The 22,108-nt window shown below is 36.5% G+C and overlaps 2 protein-coding genes across 2 annotated transcripts; one reads left to right on the top strand and one right to left on the bottom strand.

Moving 5' to 3' along the window:
* Window positions 1-990: 990 nt before the first annotated feature.
* trmt6 (tRNA methyltransferase 6 non-catalytic subunit) lies at window positions 991-10,421 on the top strand. Its single transcript, XM_051139189.1, has 11 exons — window positions 991-1,291; window positions 1,739-1,869; window positions 1,963-2,072; window positions 2,462-2,553; window positions 2,635-2,718; window positions 3,554-3,678; window positions 3,955-4,280; window positions 5,857-5,942; window positions 7,266-7,368; window positions 7,589-7,675; window positions 9,687-10,421. The coding sequence occupies exons 1-11, from the start codon at window positions 1,182-1,184 to the stop codon at window positions 9,864-9,866; spliced, it is 1,434 nt and encodes a 477-aa protein (XP_050995146.1). The 5' UTR covers window positions 991-1,181; the 3' UTR covers window positions 9,867-10,421.
* On the bottom strand, window positions 10,159-15,123 carry chgb (chromogranin B). Its single transcript, XM_051139188.1, has 5 exons — window positions 14,939-15,123; window positions 14,679-14,725; window positions 14,492-14,585; window positions 12,489-14,170; window positions 10,159-10,695 (listed from the first exon to the last, which is right to left on the bottom strand). The coding sequence occupies exons 1-5, from the start codon at window positions 14,982-14,984 to the stop codon at window positions 10,642-10,644; spliced, it is 1,923 nt and encodes a 640-aa protein (XP_050995145.1). The 5' UTR covers window positions 14,985-15,123; the 3' UTR covers window positions 10,159-10,641.
* Window positions 15,124-22,108: the final 6,985 nt, after the last annotated feature.

Genomic DNA, 22,108 nt, shown 5'->3' with positions numbered 1-22,108 from the left:
CGAAGTTCTAATGTGAATCAAATGACTCTCGAATCTGCTCCGAAGTTCTGATCTAAATCAAATGATTCACAAACCTGCTCAGAAGTCCTGATCTGAATCAAATGATTCGCGAACCCGCTCAGAATATCCCATTTGAATCAAATGATTCGCGAACCCAACACGCTCCTGATGATTCCTGAACCCCCCGAATTTCCAATCTAAATCAAATGATTCGCGATCCACGCTCAGAAGCCCCTATCTGAATTAAATGATTTGCGATATGCGCACGAAGTTCTAATGTGAATCAAATGACTCTCGAATCTGCTCCGAAGTTCTGATCTAAATCAAATGATTCACAAACCTGCTCAGAAGTCCTGATCTGAATCAAATGATTCGCGAACCCGCTCAGAATATCCCATTTGAATCAAATGATTCGCGAACCCAATCCACGCTCCTGATGATTCCTGAACCCGCCCCGAATTTCCAATCTAAATCAAATGATTCTCAATCCGCGCTCAGAAGCCCCATCTGAATTAAATGCGATATGAGCCCGAAGTTCCAGTGTGAATCAAATGACTCTTAAATCTGCTCCGAAGTTCTGATCTAAAGCAAATAATTCACGAACCTGCTCCGAAGTTCCGATCTAAATAATATGATTCGCGATCCAAAGTCGCGATTAATCAAATGACTCGCGATCCGCGAACCGAATATATATTAAAAAAGCGTATAAAAGTGGCAAAAACACAAGAAATGACTAAAAATGTAAAGGACACAGATAATATAAAAATAAAATATAACTATAAAAGTACATCAAAGATACTTAAATTCAAGTGCTATATAGTTTGTAGAAACGCTAATACCATGGTAGTAGTTTTTGTTAGTATAAATCTAATGTAAAGTTCACTTCAGTAAACGTGAGTACAGATTAAATACACACGTTCAGTTTTAACTGACTAAAATCGCTTTGATCTGTGACTTACTAGTCTTCCTGGCTGCCTGTGGCTCTGGAAATCAGCGCTCGATTAACTGGCCTTTCGCAACAGGAAGTGACAGAACACACGTGGGGAAGGAAGCATCGCTTGTGTGAAATTACTGTTTTGTTTGCAGTCATAGACATTACAGTTTTTGCTTTGGGTTAGATAAAGTGTAAACTAGGTTCTAAATATTCTCCGGTCCGTCTTTATCCGCGTTGATCGCAGTAAATGGCGGAGTGTGTGAATGACAGTGATGCTGAGAGCAGAATCAGTTATGGAGACTATGTTGTGCTAAAGAGAGGAGATGTCTTCAAATCAGTGCAGATCGAAAATAAAAAGTGAGTTAACCAAAAATATGTCTTATTAGTTTAGTCTAGAGAGTTTGATGTGTTGTATACAGTTGGATCTAAAATGTGAGACCACATTAAAAGTCGGGGTTTCAAAAATTAAATTAAACTTGAACCTAAAAGATTTTATGGCTTTGAAACATATAATTTAAAGAATCAGAAGACATGTATTGCATTCTGCAGTGTATCTGCAAAAGGAGAACATGGCAAATATTAAGACTTCATGTCAATTTTTAACCTCAAATTGTTCTGACTGAAAAAAAAAACTACCAAAACGTTTTACTGCATTTCAAGGTCTATGATTTTAAGGCCCACTGTAATAATATGAAGAATAATCATTAATGTAAAGGTTAATCATTAATAACCTTGTCTGTTAAATGTGGCAAAACATTCACACTTTGCTCCTGTTAAGTGCTTTTTGTGTATTTGGTGTCTCAGGAAAGTGATCTTTGAGAAGCAGTGGTTCTTCTTGGACAAAGCAGTCGGGCAGCTGTATGGGACCATGTTTGAAATCGAAGCCGGCGGTTCACTCAAACTCAAGGCAGCAAAACGCACAGGAGACTCTTTGGGTACTGATGCTGTAGATTTGTGCTGTTATCTGTAGATTTATTTAATTTCTCGGTGACATGATGAGATGATGTTTCTCATTTCTCCTGATACAGATTCTAAGGAAGCAGGCCAGGATAACAGACATATAGTGGATGATGGCAGATCTCAGAAACTGACCAGAGATGATATTGAAACACTGAAAGAGCAAGGGTTAAAGGGCCAGGTATGTACTTGAGTACATTTTTCTAGGGATGCATGTTAGCCAAAACATTTCTGAAGAACATTTTGTACTTTCCGGTCTCCAAATTTGTCTCGAGTCACTTTTAATTGATCACTGGTCAAATATTGTAAGCTCATATCTGTTCACTCTGGGCTTCTCCTATTAAAAATAAAAAGAAAGGGGAAGAAAAATGGAAGAAATACTAGAAAAAAAAAATGTCCCTATAAAAGTATGTTTATTGTATTGAATGGAAAGACATAATAACGTATAGAAAAAGCAACAGCACTCAATAGCAGGTTGAACAGTTTTTGCTGTTATTTATAAAGGTTTTTATGTGTTTATATGTGGTTGCAAATAAATTTTGCTCACATGTCCTTTTATGTGTGTTTAAGGAGATTGTTCAGCAGCTCATAGACAATAGTACAACATTCAAGGACAAAACTGAATTTGCTCAAGAGAAATACATCAAGAAGAAAAAGAAGAAGTGAGTTCAAACCGTTTTTATTTCATTTTTTATCAATCACTTGGAAAACATAACGTAGGTGGTTTGCTTTTGTGTATACAGATACGAGAGTGACATAACAATCCTGAAACCCTCCACTCGACTCCTTGCCATGATGTACCACGGCAGAGAACCAGGGAAAATATGGTAAGTGATCTTTTACCCATGAGTTAACTGACAATCAACTGACAACTGCACAATTTATTGTTTAGTTAAATATTTTTTTAATTATACTTTCATTGCTTTTAAGTATACTATGTATATATGTGTGTGTATATATATATATATATGTGTATATATACATATACATATACATATACATACACACACACACACACTAGTACTGGGATTTCCAAACTTTTTTGTCATCTGATCTTCTTTGACCTAATAATTTAGATTTTGGATTAATAAACTTAAAAACATTTGTATTGTCCCTGTTCTGCATTTATTTTTATTATTTATATATTATTATTTATTTAGTTTTTCAGTTTTCATTCTGCTTATTTCATTTTTGTTAGTTTTCATAAATGTATGCGCTTTGTCATTTTTATTAATTTTTGTTTTTTAAAATATATTTATTTGTAGCTTAAATTTATTTTTAATTCCATTTCAGTCATTTTAACACTTTAAATTAGTTATTTTATTTCTGTTTTATGTCTATTAATATATTTTTTTATTTATATATTATATTATTTCAGCTTTATTTCTATTAATTGAAAGTTTAGTTAGCATTAACAACACTGCAGAAAATCACATGCAAATAAACAAAATATATATATCTTTTTAAAGTATGTCATCATTTATGTAAAATTTTCAAAATATTTTATGTTTTTAAACGTTTTAAAAGAAAAGAGTTTTAATTTGTATAATTATGCTTTAATTATTTGTATATTTTTATGATTTACCAGTTTGGGAACCTCTGTTCTTGTACATTTGAAAATATAAATATATACTATATTGTAAATATTTTGCTCTCTTTTAGTCACCTGCGGTATGACACATTGGCCCAGATATTGACTCTGGGTAACATCCACGCTGGCAGTAAAATCATTGTTTTTGAGACTTGTGCTGGACTTGTGTTGGGTTCAGTGATGGAGAGAATGGGAGGTAATCACACTTTCCTTTAAGCATTAGTTCATGCAAAAATCATTTGCTCACTCTAAAGCTGCTCCAAACCTGTAAGAGTTTCTTTCTTCTGTTTAACATGAAAAGCTATTTTGAAGAATGTGGATAACTAAACGATTTCCATAGTGTGACATGCTATACTATGGAAGACACTAGTAACTATTAACTGATTGTTAATGGTTACCCACATTTAGAAAAACTTGTATTAGTCAACCTTTATTACACTGTACTGATGATCTAGATGTTTGTGCTTCTCAGGGTATGGCTCAGTGATTCAGATGTATCCCAGTGGAGGCCCAACGAGAGCCGGCATGGAGAGCTTCGGCTTTCCATCACACTTCCATGAGACGCTGCATGAGTTCCCTTTATGTAAAGTTAACGCTCTGCTAGCAGGAACCCTGGATCTGTCAGAGAAAGATGCAGACTCTCAGGCCAATGGCAGCGGGAATGGACGTACCGAGTCCTCTCAGGAAACCTCAGGTGTGTCTGAGGAGAAGAACTCAGAACCTCAGAGCATGGAGGTCAGCGTCGACCCACAAGAAGAAATGAGGAGAGCGGAGAGAGAAAGACTGCGAGAACAGAGGGTAAGATTTTTCCAGTGACTTGTACATGCATATATCACATCATGGTTGGGTGTTTCTGGAACCACTTTTTGTCCCAGATTTTTTTTTTTTTATTATTTTATTTATTTTATTTATTTTGTTTATGGTTAATATTAAAAATGGAGAAAAAAAAAGAGAAGAAAACATAACATACATCATAAGCTTTACGCTTACTTTTCTCTTTAGGAGCACTTGTGCTCCTAACTTAAAATTAGGAGCAGTCAAAATTTTAGGAACAATAATCAAAATAATCAAAAGCAATAATCAAAAAGTCTGATAAAAAAATTTTGCCATCCAGTTACGAGGTTATATTTGACTCCCTAAAGTGATTTACAGGGGAATGTTTTACTTTTGTAATGCCATTTTTCTAACTTTATTAAAAGTATGTCATCTTTTATGTCGAATTTTCAAAAAATTATAATTTTTTAAACATTTTAAAATTTAATATTAAAACAACAGAATAAGAACAAGTAGAACAAGAATAAGTTACCAATCAAATTAAATCAGTGTTAACAAAATTAATTTGTACTACAGAGGTGGCATAGAAGAACACAAAAGTGGCTTGTAGGTTTATTTTCATATGTGTGAGTGCGATCAAATTCATTAACTCATGTTGAGATGAATGTTTTGAATATAAAATTTTGAATGCAGAAATATCAAATTATTTAAATAACTGAAAAGACACTTTAAAAATGACACTAAATCTGAATTTCATTACTGAATCATTCATTTGATTCATTCGAATGGCTGATTTATTCAGGAATAAGGCAAGTGACTACTAGATCGTTTAAAAATGCATGTTCGTCCATAAACGAAACACTGCTGTGTTTGAATGGAGATGCACAGCAGCTCAGTTGTGACTTATTTCAAACTATTTTTAATATTAACTTGTTTATTTAACTGTTGTATTAAATCAGTATCTCATTTACAAACGCCCTTAAAAATCATTAAAAGTGGTCACTCATCTTAGTTCATTGCGATCTCACAAAGTTCCATTATAATCAACGAAGCTCTCTACACTGCACAATGAATCTCTTATTTACACTCTCCCTACACTTTGCTTAAGAAAGGATTTGTGATTAATACATTTATTATATATGAATATACTATATAAATATATTTAATATTAAAAATATATTTTTAAAGATAATTTAAATGGCTTAATAAACAATATTTATTCATTTAAATAAGATTTTATTATTTTTATTGTTTTATTTTATGTTTTCTCTCTTCTCAAATTATGACTATTCCTCATTTCTCATTCCTCATTCTTACAATGATCAAATATTTTCCCCTTTTGAGTGTTTTCAAAAGTCATCTTGGTTTCCAAGGAGACAAAAAGTTTAAAAGAAGAGCAGCTTGAGGTGAAATGTGTGGAAGGAGATGTGTGAAGAAAACAGAACAAGCAAAAACAGAATTCTTGTTTGATCCCTGTGCATACACTGAACATTGTTAGTGGGATAATTTAACCAGTCAGGGTGGAAAAAGTGTTTTTTTAACAAAGAGTTTTTAAACATTTTACACGTATGTAATATATTTGGTCTTTCTAACCTTACAGGCTCAGGAGAAAAAGGTGAAGATGGAGGAGAAGAGGAAGAAGTTAGCTTCAGCTGCTGCTCTGTTAGAGGGCAGAAATGCAGATGGGTATGTTTTGTGTTATGTTATATAGCTAAATTATTATTTTTAACTCTATTGCCTAGCCCTAAACGCATTTAAAACTCATAAACATTCCAAATCTCTTGGTAGTCTGTAATATGATTAAAGGAGAACTCCACTTCCAAAACAACAATTTACAAATAATTTACTCACCCCCTTGTCATCCAAGATGTTCATGTCTTTCTGTCTTCAGTCATAAAGAAATTATGGTTTTTGAGGAAGGCATTTCAGGATTTTTCTGCATATAATGGACTGATATGGTGCCCTGATTTTGAACTTCCAAAATGTAGTTTAAATGCAGCTTCAAAAGGCTCTAAACGATCCCAGCCAAGGAAGAAGGGTCTTATCTAGCGAAACAATCGGTCATTGTTTTCGAAAAATAAAAATGTGTATACTTTTTAAGCAAAAAAGCTTGTGTAGCACAGGCTCTGGGATGCATGTATACAGGCCATTCTTGAACGATTTGTTCATTTTGAACAAATCTTTAATGTGACTCAGGAAGAACAAGTCGCAACATCATCGTCTGTGTACGCCGGCTCAAAAAGATACAGTATGTCAAAAAACTTCATCTTATTTTCTCCTACAACTTCAGAATCGTCCAACATCGATGTACCTTTTCAGCGTTTGACTTACTTGCACTTTCTTAGTCTTTGCACATTCGCTTTGTAAACACTGGGTCTGTGGTTCTGCGTGACGTTTCGACTTGATTCAAAAGTACATGAACGCGCATCCCAGAGCCTGTGCTACACAAGCTTTTGTGCTTAAAAAGTATACACATTTTTATTTAAAAAAAAAAAAGACCGATCGTTTCGCTAGATAAGACCCTTCTTCCTCGTCTGGGATCGTTTAGAGCCTTTTGAAGCTGCATTTAAACTACATTTTGGAAGTTCAAAATTGGGGCACCAGTGAAGTCTATTATATGGAGAAAAATCCTGAAATGCTTTCCTCAAAAGCCATAATTTTCCTCATGACTGAAGACAGAAAGACATGAACATCTGTGAGTGAGTAAGGTGAGGGGGTGAGTAAATTATTTGTGAATTGTTGTTCTGGAAGTGGTGTTCTCCTTTAGCTCTATTGTCCAGCCCTAAACGCATTTAAAACTCATAGACATTCCAAATCTCTTGGTAGTCCGTAATATGATTAAGTGTGCATTTTGTATATGATTTCAAAAGAGGAAAACATTCGATTGACCGTTAATGAAAGTAATGTATGGTGATATTGATGAGTCTTGTCATGTCATATTTTGTATTGGTTTTTAAGCTGTTTTGTATATAGTCTTCCAGTGAATGCTGATTGAAGTGTTTGTTTCAGATTGGTGATTGCTAGTCGTTTCCACCCCTGTCCTGTGTTATTGGGTCTGCTGAAGTTCGTAGCACCATCACGACCGTTTGTAGTCTACTGCCAGTACAGAGAGGTAAAATAGCTCTGTTTGACAAGTGTTGTTAAAGAGGCAGTTCATCCAAACATGTTATTTAGCAATATCTCAAAATGTCTGGTGAAGTAGAATTTATGCCTAAAAAGTACCATACATCATGGAGTACCATCACTTTAAAAAAAGATTTGTATATTCAATTTAAGTCCAGTGTTTTAATAACTGCTTGTGCAATATTTACTGTCTGATCTCTTTTGGACAGCCGCTGATTGAGTGCTACACAAAACTCAGGGAACAAGGAGGAGCAATCAGTCTCAGGTTAACAGATTCCTGGCTCAGGCATTACCAGGTAATTCTTTATTTTATCCCGTACACAGAGAGTTGTCTGTATTTAATAATATTTGTTTTTGGGTTTTTTTTGGTGCGCTATATTTACATGAGGTGTTTCATAAGTTGTTTTTGCCTTAATGCCAGTCTTGAATTTGATATTAATCTTTTTATTTATGTTACTGTTCAAAGGTTTGGGGTCAGTCCTTTTTTAAGAAAGGAAAAAAATACCTTTATTCATCAATGATGCATTTCCACAAAAATATTATGTTATAATGAAAATAATAATGTTTTTTTTTACACATTGAAACAGGGTTTGTACAAGGTGCTTAAAATGCTTGAAGTACTTGAATTTGACTTTTTGAAATATAAGGCCTGGAAAACCCTAAAAAATAGAAATATTCCTGAAGAGATACTTGAAAAGTGCTTGAATTATTAAAAGGCAGTATATTTATGAAATAAGTGTTAAATTTTTTTTTTCAATAAGCACATGTTTTTTCATGCACAAATTACACGTTGTTTTTTTTTTTGTTTTTTTTAAGCTTTTTGGTTAATGTCATAAAACTAGCAAGCTAAGCCAGTAGTAGTACTTACAGTGTTGTGTAAAACTGAAGGTGCTAAAAGAGAAAAAGATGAACCAAATCAATTGAGTCATTTATGCTGGAATCTGATTGATTCAAACTCGTTACTTAGATCATTCATTTTAGGCGATTCACTAGCAAAAGCCAGATCAAATTAAAAGAGCCGTTCATTTTAGAATTTTGACATTGCTTGTAATGATTTTAAAAAGTACATAGTAGTGGGTGAAATGGAGCTTTTCAAAACATTGAATGAGTTAAACCATTGCATCGTGAAATGATTCACTGTTTCAAAGCTGTCCAGTTGGATCGCGTATCACAAATCATTTGATTTTGATCGGGACTTCGGAGCGGGTTCGCGAATCATTTGATTTAGATCGTAACTTTGCTTATTGCGATTAATCATTTGATTCAGATCAGGACTTCATAGCACGTATCTATATAATTTGATTTAGATCGGAATGCGTTCGTGAATCATTTTGCAAATTGAATAATCCAATTAAAATGATTTGCGAAACATGATTTGAAGTCCTGATCAAAAATCAAATGATTTGCGTCAAACAAAATTCTGATGATTCGTGCTCCGAGTCATGATCTGAAATGATGGTTTGCGAATAATTATTCAGATTGGGACTTTGGAGCGTGAATCGCATATCATTTGATTTAGATCAGAACTTTGGAGCCGGTTGGTGAATCTTTTGCTTTAGAGCAGAACTTTGGAGCACGTATGGCGAATCATTTGTTTCAGATCAGGATTTCGGAGCTTTTTCTTTTTTTTTTTTTTTTTTTTCCCCTAAACAATAGAAAACTTCAAGCAATTAAGGCAGTACAGTTATAAAAATAAAACAAAGAAAATCCCTTTTTTTTCTTGGAAAATCACAAAAGTAGTGCTTGAAACGTCCTTTCAAGTTCAAGGAATTCATTTTACGCTATTCCTTGCGAACCATGTTGATATTAATAATAAATGTTTCTTGAGCAGCAAATCAGCATATTAGAATGATTTCTGAGCGATCATGTGACACTGAAGACTAGAGTAATAGTGCTGAAAATTCAGCTTTGCAACACAGGAATAAGTTGCATTCTAAAATGTATTAAAATAGAAAACAGTTATTTTAAATTGTAATAATATTTCACAATATTACTGTTTTTACTGTATTTTTTCAAATAAATGCAGGCTTCGTGAGCATAAAAACATTTGAATGGTAGTGTGTGTCAAGTTTAAAATATCAAAAAATAAAAATGTATTCTTTATGTAATATCCTTTTTAGGCTAAAATTTGCTTTGTCATGGTTATTGTGTCTTGAATTTTCTTTTTTGTTGCATTTCCAGCAAAAACAGACACATTTCAATATAATTACTATTACATAAGATGACTCATGCTGTGAAATAAGACTTTGGTCACACCACCCACCCCTAGAAGGCTTTGACTTATTCACTTCTCTATAATTGTTCCAGGTGTTGCCCAACCGGACTCATCCAGTGCTGCTCATGAGTGGAGGTGGAGGGTATCTCCTGTCCGGAACCACAGTCGCTTCAGACGCTGCCAAAGCTAGGCATCAGCACAAATCGGAGGAGCCTGTTGCCAAGAGGCTGAAACTAGATGAGATTAGTTCATCGTGTGACAGCTCTGCCTAGGCGATTAGTTTAGTTTAACTTATTTAAGTGAAAAGAAACCAAATCAATGTTGGACTCACACATTCAGGCAGTGCTTTATTCTCTGTACGAGTTGCACGACTTTATTATTCATAGTCCGTTAACTACTGCTTTTGCATTTAAGATTTGCATTTAAGAGCTAAATGTTCTCATCCTTATTTATTTGTGTTTTTAGCAAGATGTGGAGGAAGGAAAACTTGCGGTGCTTTTTTGGCATCCTCTGCAGTTGGCAAATATCCAAGTTTTGCTCACAAAATGCATCATTGCACAACCATATGTTTATCTGTTTTAATCATTTTCAAACAACTTCCACCATCAAAACATAAATGATAACCACATTCATCGGCTTTGGTCCCATAATTACACATTTTATTAAATGCAAACCAGAATGGAGAGGTTCTGTTGAAGGCCATAAAGAACAACAGCAATTTTTAAGTAGCATGCTCTTAAATGCAGTCAAATTTGCAGTCAATAGTACATGGGCATTTTGGTTTTTTTATGTTATTTTAGAATGTAATAAAGAGAAATAATTCACATGACATTATCAAGCATGTTTTGCCTTTTATAGACTCTCTTGTTTCTCAGACTCTCACGTTAAACACTGACTTACACTAATAACAAAAGTCTAATGCAGTTGTAATCAGGTACGACATATAATGCATTCATCTAAAGCAGCCCAAGTAAGCACACATAAAGCTGATGGAAAATCAAATCAGGCAGTGCACGAAGATGATGTCTCAGCTCATTCTAGGAATGGTTAAGTTTCTTTCATCTGCTGATCCACAGAGGCCAGTTTCTCAAGTTCTTTTAACTGAAAGAAAAGAACAAGAAGTAAACGCATTGCTTATGTTTCATAACTTTTAAGTGATGCTTAAAAACGAATGCCTTAATCAGTCCCCAGAGATGTTTTCTGTGTGTATGCAATCATTGCAGTTAGCTATAAATGGTTGTTTGTTTATGCATGAAGGAAACTGTGTTGCTCTAGTCAGTGAAATATCCCATTTCCACATTCCCAGTAGGAAAGTTATAGGAAGTACCTTTAGTTATTCAATATCCCTGTCATGATGAGGAATGAAGCTCTTAGCATGCTGAGTCTATCCCTCTACACCATTAAGTAAATGCATTATTACTTCATAGTTTGCGGGCATATCGGATAACTCAGATGTCCTTGTAATAGGACAACATTTGGCTTAAGTAGTCACCGGAGAGACAATCATGATGGAGTTATTGCTACTTTTTGGTGCAGCTAGAGTTGTATGTATTAAAGAACTGAAAGGAGAGTTAAAATCTACCCACGTCCTCTCTTAGTCACTCAGCCTATCCATGTTGAAGTCTAGCAAGCCGAGATGTAAAAAAGCTACTTCAAGCGGAAAATCTGGCCTTAACTTCAAGAGCTCCATGAAGCAAGTCTTGATTGTGTTGATGTCATTTTTTCCTGTCTAATCCTACATGACTTGGGTCGGTGAATGCTTTTTTTTCCATTCCCATTTGTACTAAAACATGTAGACCTTAAAGCTCAGTGAGGCTATCTGTTAAATTGAGGTTGTGAAACCTAGTCCAGAGGTCTTCGAACCTGCTTCTGGAGTCCTGCTGTCCTGCAGAGATTAAATCCAGCCCTAATCAAACACCTGAGAATTGGTTGAAAATCACAGGTGTGTTGTAGCAGGTTGGAAATAAGCTGGACAGTCTCCAGAAGCAGGTTTGAAGACCTAGTGCAGGGGTGCCTGCAGGACTCCAACTTGCCTCAACACACCTGCCGGGAAGATTCTAGTATTCTAGTAAGAGCTTGATTAGCTGGTTCAGGTGTGTCTGTCTGAGGTTGGAGCTAAACTATGCAGGACACCGGCCCTCCAGGACCGAGTTTGGGCACTCCTGACCTAGTGCATTGGTCCCCAAACCATTCCCAAAGTTTCCCCAAAAGTGGACATATTGGTTATCTCTTCTCTGACACACTCATTCCAGGACTTGGCGTCCTTGGTGTGTAAGGTGCAACAGCTTGTCACTGGGGCAGTAACCTTAAAGGGACAACTTGGTGCCTTTTCTACCCTATGAACCTTTAGGGGTACAGAGAGGCAGGAGTGCCTAAACTCAGTCCTAGAAGGCAGGTGTCCTATAGAGTTTAGCTCCAACCCAAATCAAACACCTAAACCAGGTAATCAAGGTCTCACTAGGTATATCTGAAACTTCCAGAAAGGTGTATTGAGGCAAGTTGGAGCCAAACTCTACAGGACACCGGCCGTCCAGGACCAAGTTTGGTGACCCCTGCTTTAAGGGTACTGCCCCACTGAAATAGTGTTGTACCCCTTAGGATAAAAATTTTGCACATTTCTTTTTCTGAGACTCTACTGTTAAGGGACCTCCAGGAATAGGGTTGGGAACCATCGGCCTTGCCCTGGGATAGGCAATGTTGGTCCTGGAGTGCTGCTGTCCTTCAGAGTTTAGCTCCAAACTCTGCAGGACATTGGCACTCCAGGACCAACGTTGCCTATCCCTGGCTTAGTGGTTGGAGGTCTTGTGATTTTAGACCTAACAAGTGTTAAGAGAAAGACTCGTAACCACTGGTAATAAATGTACTGTCGTTTGGATTACACAATCAGACTGTACCTCCTCTGGTGTGATAAGCTTCTGTTGGGGGACACCCTTGTCCTTCTCAGTTGACTCCTCCTGAGAACGCAGTCCCCTTTTGTACCGAAGGGTCTCGGCAAGGTCCTCTAGGTTGCGGTAGGGGTGCTGATCAGTACTTTCACCCACCTTGTTGCTTCTTTTGTACCAGGCTGGATGGTAGTATCCTCTGTAAATCCATGGGGAGCGTTTCTCATAGACGTCGCCTTTGTTAAGTAGACGTTCCTCTAACTCATTCTTCTTCTTTGTTAGGTACCTCAACGCAGCCTCCCTGTCCTGCTTCTCTTCTGCTGAACTCTGGTGCCTATTCTTTAGCTCATCTTCCTCCTCTTGGCTGGTTAAGGGATGCCTCTTTTCATTAATCTCATGGACAATTTCCTCTTCTTCTTCCTCTTCAGGTGAATGGTGCTTGAGGGCATTGAGACTGTGAGTCTTCTCTGAGATGGGTTCATCTTCATCCTCAAGCTCTATGGAGTCACCACGCTTGTGGTGATGCTTTTTGTGGTGATATCTGTGTGTGGGCTTCCAGATTCTTTTTTCCATTTCATCACTTTCTTCGGAGTCCTCATACCTTTTTTCCAGTGGCCTTTCTTCGTAATCCTCATCAGATGAGTCCCGTTTGTGGTGCTTCTTATGGTGGTACCTATGGGTTGGCTTCCAATATCGTTTTGCAATATCCTCATCTACCTCTTCTGATTCTTCAGACCTCTTTAAGTCCTCATTAAGTTGCTCATTCAGCAACTCTTCATTTGGTTTGTAGTGCCCAACATCCCCATAGCTCCTTTTGTGGCTGTAGCTTGGGAAGTCTTCTTGACTTCTGTCATAGTCTGGTTCTTCAAAACCCTCATTCTCACTACGTTTGTGGTGCTTTTTCTTGTGGTGGTATCTATGTGATGGCTTCCAGATCCGCTTCTCCCTTTCCTCACTCTCTTCATTCTCTTCTTCTCCATTGACATAGTTTCTTTTGTGGGTGTAACTTGGAAAATCTTCCTGGCTTCTATCAAAGTCCGGTTCTTCACGTTTTTCTCTGCTGGTCAGAAGACGACTCCTTTTGTATTCATATAAAGGGAATTCCTCTTGGCTGCGCTCCTCATCGGGATTATCACGCTTGTAAAGGACGGAAAAATGTCTTTTCTGGGGAAATTCCTCTTGGCTTCTCTCATCATCAGGATCTTCTCGTTTATGCTTGTTGCCTCTTTTATAGAAGCTTGGGAACTCCTCCTGACTTCGTTCATCATCCACTTCATCACGTTTTTCCTTGATTCTTCTTTTCATGAAACTTGGAAACTCTTCCTGGCTCCGTTCGTCATCAAATTCATCCCGCTTTTCTTTAATTCTTCTTTTCATAAAACTTGGGAACTCCTCCTGGCTACGTTCGTCATCAAATTCATCCCGCTTTTCTTTAATTCTTCTTTTCATAAAACTTGGGAACTCTTCCTGGCTACGTTCATCGTCCATTTCCTCACGCCGGTCTTTGATTCTTCTTTTAACAAAACTTGGGAACTCTTCCTGGCTACGTTCATCATCCACCTCCTCTCGTTTGTTAGCTTTAAGAAGATCTTCAATGAGTTCCTCCTCCTTGACTTTAGGCTCTCCTCTTGGCTTTTTAAGCTCCTCTTGATCCACCTGTTCCTCGTTTTTCATAACCGAGGAATGACCTGATCCTAAATTCATGGAGAGATAAAAATGGGCATAGAACACACATGCAAATGACTCACAACTCATTTTCACTCCATTGCTTATACACTGCATGAATACATCCTATTATTATACCACAGTCTTAGAGTGAAACCACTGACCCGTAACTGTCTCATCCACCAAGCACGATGTACTGAGTTTATAAACTGTGATGATAATGTAGTCTGACTGTTCTCACGTTATGTGTCTAAATGATATTTTTAATGGATTTAGATGTAGGATCAAACAGAGTTATGCTAGAAAAATTCAATGAAGCAACACAGTGTTAACAATGCAAAGTAGCGTACCTGGTGTAAGGATGTTTTTGCATTCTGGATGCAGTGGAGTATCATCACTTTTATACAGCGTCTTCGAAAGGATGTGAACTAAACACTGGGTAAGCTGAAATCAAAGTATGTGCTTTAACCAAAAGGAGTACAACAATAAGTGCATTGTTTTTTTCCCCATCTTACAGACATAGAAGATACAACATACCAGATCCTCTTTTCGGCTGTCCTGCTCAACTGGTATAGACTCTCCATCTGAGATAGTAAAAGCCTTGAATTATATTTGTGCAAAATGCAATGCAAAAGCTCATTCATCTCAATATCACCAATTATCCATACGTTTTACTCATGCAAAAACCGCTCAAAGAAAATTTCCATCATGATCTATTTGTTCAGCAGCAAATTGCCTTGTCGCTGACCATGGTGCTGAAATATTATTCTTTGTGGACATGATAGTATTTCACTTACCAGCAGCGAAAAAAACAACCAAGCAGACCAAAGCCGCAAACTTCATGATGCACACAGATGTTTTCTGCTCCTAATGCTATCCGGAACGGCTTTTGTCTTCTTTGCAGTCTGAAGAAGCTGAGAGAGGAGCTCCGTTCCGCGTGCTGCAGCTCGGAGCGCGCGCTGCGTCTGTTTTGAGCTCGAGGTGGGACACGCAGGGTCGTGCTCGTGAGTTCGTGGGTTGCTTACGTCACGACTAATGTGAAACCTTAATTAAACCCCACCACCCCCACTTTAAAGATTTTTTTCTAATCTTTCACTCTAAACTGTGCATGATATAAAAGAGTTGGCTGTTATGTCGATGCACTTATTTATGTTTTCTATTCTTATTCAGCTATCGCCTTCTAGTTAGGAGTTTTATTTTTTGAGTTACATAAAACAGTATAGAAGAGACCGGGGCAAGTTGTCACATGGTCTTCTGTATAGGGTATGTGTGACTTTCCAGTATATGTAATACATTTCAGTTCAGTGATTGTGTATTTACTTACAATAAAAATATACTAACTACTCAATAAAAAGTCATTAATCCCTGCAAACACCTGCCGTGCAATATTATTATCAATGAATTGTTCATCCTATCTGAATACTGATTATTGTAAATAATCTCCTTTGAAATCCGACAGACTGTTGTGCAACTTTAGAACGCCCACTTCATTCATGGATCGTATGTGTCATGAGGGAATTGTGAAACTGTAAACTAATGTTTGGTACAGGTGCTCAGAGTTTAAGCAGAAGGATTGCACCTGGGATGCTGTAGTTGCTGTGGTAACGGGACCGTCACGGGGCAGTCGGAGTTTATCAAGGATGCAGAATGTTAAAAGAAAGGCTTTGATTTATCATCCATTCAAGCAGAACAAGGAAAGGGCCACATTTTAGCCTTTCAAAACCAGAAATGGCGATGTTTTCTGGTTCACGTGTGGGAAGGGTTAGTAATTTGCATTTTTCATGTGAATTAAGTGTAATTGTAATGCTCGAAGATGCACATTTCAGGGTAAAATGTCTTATTGGTCTTATTATTTTTTTTAACCTATCCACCTTTTTCTTTAACGCGAAAGTAATGGGAGAGACTTCCGGTTCATTATCCGCTATAGGGAAATAACAAGAAGAATAACAACATGCAGTAAATGGTAAAACTGTTTGCACTACCAAGCAGTGTGTTCATAATTAAGAAAATACATTAAAATTACATAGTAAGACACCAATTTGCAATTTCAAGTAGTAAAATGAGCTGTTTTGTACAGCTAAAAATAGCTTGAGGCGGATGAGACCGGAAGCCACACCCATTCAACTAACAATTGGTCACGCCCACTCTTACGGAAAAAAAGATGGATAATAATTTCTATCGTACATCATTTTAAACATTTATCTGTTCTTTTAAAGTTACATGTGTTTCATGTTTTATGGTCTTGTTTAGTAGTCATAACCAAACGTCTGGTTATATCAATGTAACTGCATATTTTAAGTTTCAAGACAAGTCATTTTTCTCGGCGGGCATCTTTGAAACGCCTCTCGGGCATGCAAGTGCACCTTCTATCTCTCTGAATGGGGAATTCTGCAAAACCGTTCACCAAGCTTACGATTAAGTTTCATATCTGAAATCACCAATGAAATCTGACAACAACTGCCTCATAAATGTCGTTCCTTATGCTCCAGTAGCAATAAAAACAGCTTGTTTTTGATGCTAGACCATCCAATGTGCATGCGCAGTCATGAGCGTGATTTTGCGAAGAGCCGATTGGCTCTTTCATTTAGAAGGCGGGGCTTATTCACCATATTTCTCCCATTTTCTTTCTCCCATTCATAAATAATAGGAGTGCAGTCTTCCTATATATAAAGTCTCTGATTAAGATACATATTTTCCATATTTCTTAGTGTGTTTACATAGTCACTAATATTAGAAAATATAATTATTTACATCATAGTTTAGTGTAATTTTTATGTAACATTTACTGTTACATTTATCACATACAGTACATTTGTAATTATAAAGTGTGGCTGTATGTTACAAAGGTAACATCATCCTTTGTATTTCTAGGTTTATCTAAATTGAAGATTTACGTCGGTGGATTTGAACTTGAAAAATGGCGTGTGTTGATGTCTTTCCATGGTTGAAGCAACATTTACTTATTTACTTAATTTTGCGAACATTTACTTACTTACTTAGGCCCATAGCCCCCAAGGGAGCATAGGCCATCGACAACACTTCGCCATCTATCGCGGCTCTGGGCTGTCCTTTCTGCCTCCATCCAGTTGGTCCCAATCTGCTTCAACTCCGAGTCTGCGTCTCGCCTCCAACTGTTCCTGGGCCGGCCCCTCTTCTGCTTTCCCTGTGGATTCCAGGGCCTGGCGGGTGATGCTGGAGGCTGGTTTCCTCAGTGTGTGTCCTATGCAGCCCCACTTTCTTCTTAGAATCTGGCGAATCTTTGCAAACATTACCATTTAACATTTAATTGACTGAGATAATAACTGCTAATACCTTAAAGACGTTTGAGGCAAAAAAAAAAAAAAAAAAAAAAAAAAAAAGTTAAGCTAAACATTTTTTAAATAAATAAGCGAAAATTAAAATGAGTAGTAAACTTGTTGTTTGGCATTGCACCTGACATCTGCCTGAGCTATGATACTATCAAACTGCTGCTGAGAAGCATTGATAGATGTCTTTTAATTAAAGACAGCATAATGAGTCTCATGAATAAATAAGTGATAATTACATAGCCCTGTCTGACTATTCTCACCATACTGATGGATTTCAGCATTGCTATTGTTTTATGTTATAAACCGGAGCACGCAGCAAGTAATATTTGTAGCGTCCCGGTATTTATCATATTTATTGTCATCTCTCTCCCTCCCCGGGGAAATCCGGACCTCTGGCACGCTTAGGAAAAGATAACACAACGTATCCATCATGCTTGTGAAGCTCGAATGCAATGAATTATACAGACATCTTGCCTCTAAAGCCGAAATCCCTGTTCATTATTTATTCATTCAAAAAAAGAGCGAAGAGTCATCGCTGCGCATATGTAGACACGATAAACAGGAAGAATAAGATGCAGGGTGCAAAGTGTACCTAGTTCATACTAGCTGATTTACTAATTGAGTTGAGCTCAGGTGGGTCCCCAGAATATTGTCAGGTTTGTTTGGCTTTAATCAAAGTCATTTGCATGCAGAAACAAAAGGCAGTGGCCAGCAGAAGATTCTGCTTTTTGAGAGGTTTAGTGGCTTTGATCTCCTTTTTTGGATCCTCAGCATCATAAAACGAGCTATACTGCTGAATTTATATTTAATATTGCTTGTGGTCGGAGAGTAGGTGGTTGTATTGTGAATATATTGTGTGACAGCTTTCTCATGAAACTCCAAAGCGCTTTCTCAGCATACACACATCATATGTGTCAGATATTATATGTCACAGTCTATAAAACAGTATGGCACAGAAATAGCTTCTGTTCTCTTATATAAATGTGAAGTGTGAATGCATATTGTAGCACAATTGCTATTCACCTTATTCTTCAATGCAGATGTTCGTCTATGGACGAGACTTCCGGTTCATTAGCTGTTATAGGTAGCCTAAATAAGGAGAAGAATAACAACATGCAGTAAACAGTAAAACTGTTCACTACAAGCTAGTGTGTTCATATAGATAATACATTAATGCAAAATGACACATGCGGAAGATATACAGTTGAGGTCAAAAGTTTACATACACTTTGCAGAATCTGCAAAATGTTATTTTACCAAAACAAAAGGGATCATACAAAACACATGTTATTTTTTATTTAGTACTGACCTAAATAAGATATTTCACATGAAAGACGTTTACATATAGTCCACAAGAGAAAATAATAGTTGAATTTATAAAAATGACCCCATTTAATAGTTTACATACACTTGATTCTTAATACTGTGTTGTTACCCGAATTATCCACAGCTGTGTTTTTTTGTTTAGTGTTTAGTTTGTCCTGAACAGTTAAACTGCCTGCTGTTCTTCAGAAAGATCCTTTAGGTCCCACAAATTTCTTGTTTTTTCAGCATTTTTGTGTATTTGAACACTTTCCAATGACTGTATGATTTTGAGATCCATCTTTTCACACTGAGGACAAATGAGGGACTCATATGCAACTATTACAGAAGGTTCAAACGCTCACTGATGCTCCAGAAGGAAACACGATGCATTAAGAGGCGGGGGGTGAAAACTTTTAGAATTTGAAGATCAGGGTAAGTTTAACTTATTTTGTCTTCTGGGAAACATGTAAGTATCTTCTGTAGCTTCTGAAGGGCATTACTAAACAAAAAAATATGATATTTAAGCAAAAAATGCACATACCTTCATTCTGTTCAAAAGTTTTCATCCCCCGGTGAAGCATCAGTGAGCATTTGAACTTTCTGTAATAGTTGCATATGAGTCCCGCAGTGTGAGAAGATGGATCTCAAAATCATATGGTCATTGTTGGAAAGCGTTCAAAATACACAAAAATGCTGAAAAAACCAACAATACAGTATTAAGAATCAAGTGTGTGTAAACTTTTGAACAGGGTAATTTTTATAATTTCAACCAATATTTTCTCTTGTGGACTATATGCAAACGTATTTTATGTGAATTATCTTATTCAGGTCAGTACTAAATAAAAGATAACATGCATTTTGTATGATTCCTCTTATTTTGGTAAAATAACTAACATTTTGTGGATTCTCCCAGGTGTATATAAACTTCCGACCTCAACTGTAATACTGTATTCATTGGTTTTAACTCCTTTAAGATTTAAGAACAACAAACTGCTACAAGTAAGAGTTATTCATGGATTGACATTATCAAATGGTATATTTCATATGCGAACATGACACCCTCAGGCTTCATTTATATTAGGCACACAGATCATTTTCTTCTTGTGGGTCTTGGTTCTACATCAACAAAGATGTAGGAAGATATTGGCTGAAGGAAACTCATCATATCAACAACAGTTCTTTTGAAATGGTGTATAGTACAAAAAAGACCAGCGTGCAATCTGTTATAGTACAAGCACTGCTGCAGGTGTGCAGTGAAAGCGCTGCTCTTTTATGCATTCACTGATGAGAAGCTACTGCAACCTGCTCTTTGTGTTGGTCTGGGACTGCATCATCTCTCTTGTCCTGTAACACACAAATATAGCATCCTTTTTAACATAGATCAGGACCTCTTCAGGTATCCCTGCCAGACCTCCCTGACATATTTTATTAAATGCATCTAAATATAGATGTGAACAGCAATCAGTTGCTACACCTAAAATACCTGTTTTCTCCTTTAAATGTATTCTAGAATGTAACTTATTCCTGTGATTCCAAATCAGCATCATTACTCAAGTCTTCAGTGTCACATGATCCTTTAGAAATCATTCTAATATTCTGATTTGATCATCAAGAAACATTCCTTGAGTATTATCAGTAGTGAAAACAATTGTGCTGCTGAATAGGAAGATTAGAAACTAATTCATTTATCTTGCAGATGAAAAACTCTCTATGTTTAATGATATGCCGCAGCATCTGAGAAATACATACAGTAAGCAGATACACAATGGCAAAAAGAAACAGACAGGTGCCGAGAAAGACTGCAAACATCTGCTCTTTTACAGCCTTGAGTCTTGTTCTCATTATAAAAGCCCCTGAGAGGAATATGTGTGAGAGTTGAAGCATTCACACAGACTAGATAATGTCGACAATAGAGAAACTGAAGGAGGCAGTAGAAGTGCTCAGTAGAGAAGTTATTCTCCTTTTACCCACTGAAATCGCTTTATAATTCATCCAAAATGCAGGCAGTAGTTTCAGGCCAACACAGCAAACTTATTTTGGTGCAGTACATGAGCATCCGGAGAGAAACACATGAGCTGACTGTAATAGTGTGTGCGGAGTGTTTGTTAAATAGAAGTTTTGACACTTTACACTTGGGAACAAAACGTTCATGTAGTAAGAACATTACAGTATAGAGAGTTTTTCAATAGGAAACTTATCTCAGAAAAAGATCCAGTTATGGATCCAGACAGTTATGCTGCTGCTGCTGCAAAAAAAAAAAAAAAAAACTTTAAAATGTATATATGTATGTATATATGCAGAAGTTGTATATATACAGAAGTCAAAAGTTTACAGCCTTGCAGAATCTGTAAAATACCAAAATAAGAGGGATCATACAAAATGCATGTTATTTTTTATTTAGTACTGATCTGAATAAGGTATTTCACATAAAAGACATTTACAGTCCACAAGAGAAAATAATAGTTGAACTTATAAAAATGACCCCATTCAAAAGTCTACATATGCACGATTCTTAATACTGAGTTGTTACTTGAATGATCCACAGCTGTATTATTTTTTTTTTATGATAATGATAATTGTTCATGAGTCCCTTGTCCTGATCCTGAGCTCTGAGCAGTTAAACTGCTTGCTGCACTTTAGAAAAACATTTTTTGTGTATTTTGAACCCTTTCCAGCAATGACTGTATGATTTTGAGATCCATCTTTTCACACTGAGGACAACTAAGGGACTCGTATGCAAGTATTATAGAAAGTTCAAACGCTCACTGATGCTCCAAAATGAACAACAATCCATTAAGAGCCGGGGGGTGTAAACTTTTGAACAGAGTGAAGATGTGTACATTTTTCTTATTTTGCTTAAATATCATATTATTTTTATTTAGTAATGCTGAAAAACCAAAGAATTTGTGGGACCTGAAGGGTTTTCTGAAGAACAGTGGGCAGTTTAACTGTTCAGGACAAACAAGGGACTCATGAACAACTATGACTAAACAAAAACAAAAAAACAGCTGTGGATCATTCAGGTAACAAAACATCAAGAATCAAGCATATGTAAACCTTTGAATGGGATAGTTCAACTACTAAATAAAAAACAACATGCATTTTGTATTATGCCTCTTATTTTGGTAAAATAATGAACATTTTGCAGATTCTGCAAGATGTATGTAAACTTTTGACTTCAACTGTATATGTACATAGTTTGAATCTGTTTATCTGCCACATTTTATATATATATATATATATATATACAAAGATCTTAAAAAACGTTTTAATATTGGCTAAATTGTACAGTTAGAATATCCAGAAATCTTTCAAAAGTCTGGATAAGTCAGTATCTTCTAGTTTTACTTTTTC

The sequence above is a fragment of the Labeo rohita genome, chromosome 20 (genome assembly GCF_022985175.1).
Source record: "Labeo rohita strain BAU-BD-2019 chromosome 20, IGBB_LRoh.1.0, whole genome shotgun sequence".
Classification (NCBI taxonomy): Eukaryota; Metazoa; Chordata; class Actinopteri; order Cypriniformes; family Cyprinidae; genus Labeo; species Labeo rohita.
The sequence above is the reverse complement of the archived record's forward strand: the minus strand, read 5'-3'. Positions and strand labels throughout refer to the sequence as shown.

Bases quoted from the DNA above. Each gene is read 5' to 3' on its own strand.
- trmt6 (XM_051139189.1), top strand. From the start codon at position 1,182: ATGGCGGAGTGTGTGAATGACAGTGATGCTGAGAGCAGAATCAGTTAT. The intron at 2,554-2,634 runs GTGAGTTCAAAC...TTGTGTATACAG, and splicing joins ATCAAGAAGAAAAAGAAGAA to ATACGAGAGTGACATAACAA. The intron at 2,719-3,553 runs GTAAGTGATCTT...GCTCTCTTTTAG, and splicing joins AGAGAACCAGGGAAAATATG to TCACCTGCGGTATGACACAT.
- chgb (XM_051139188.1), bottom strand. From the start codon at position 14,984: ATGAAGTTTGCGGCTTTGGTCTGCTTGGTTGTTTTTTTCGCTGCTG. The intron at 14,586-14,678 runs GTATGTTGTATC...CTTTGATTTCAG, and splicing joins ACAGCCGAAAAGAGGATCTG to CTTACCCAGTGTTTAGTTCA. The intron at 14,171-14,491 runs GTACGCTACTTT...CCATGAATTTAG, and splicing joins CAAAAACATCCTTACACCAG to GATCAGGTCATTCCTCGGTT.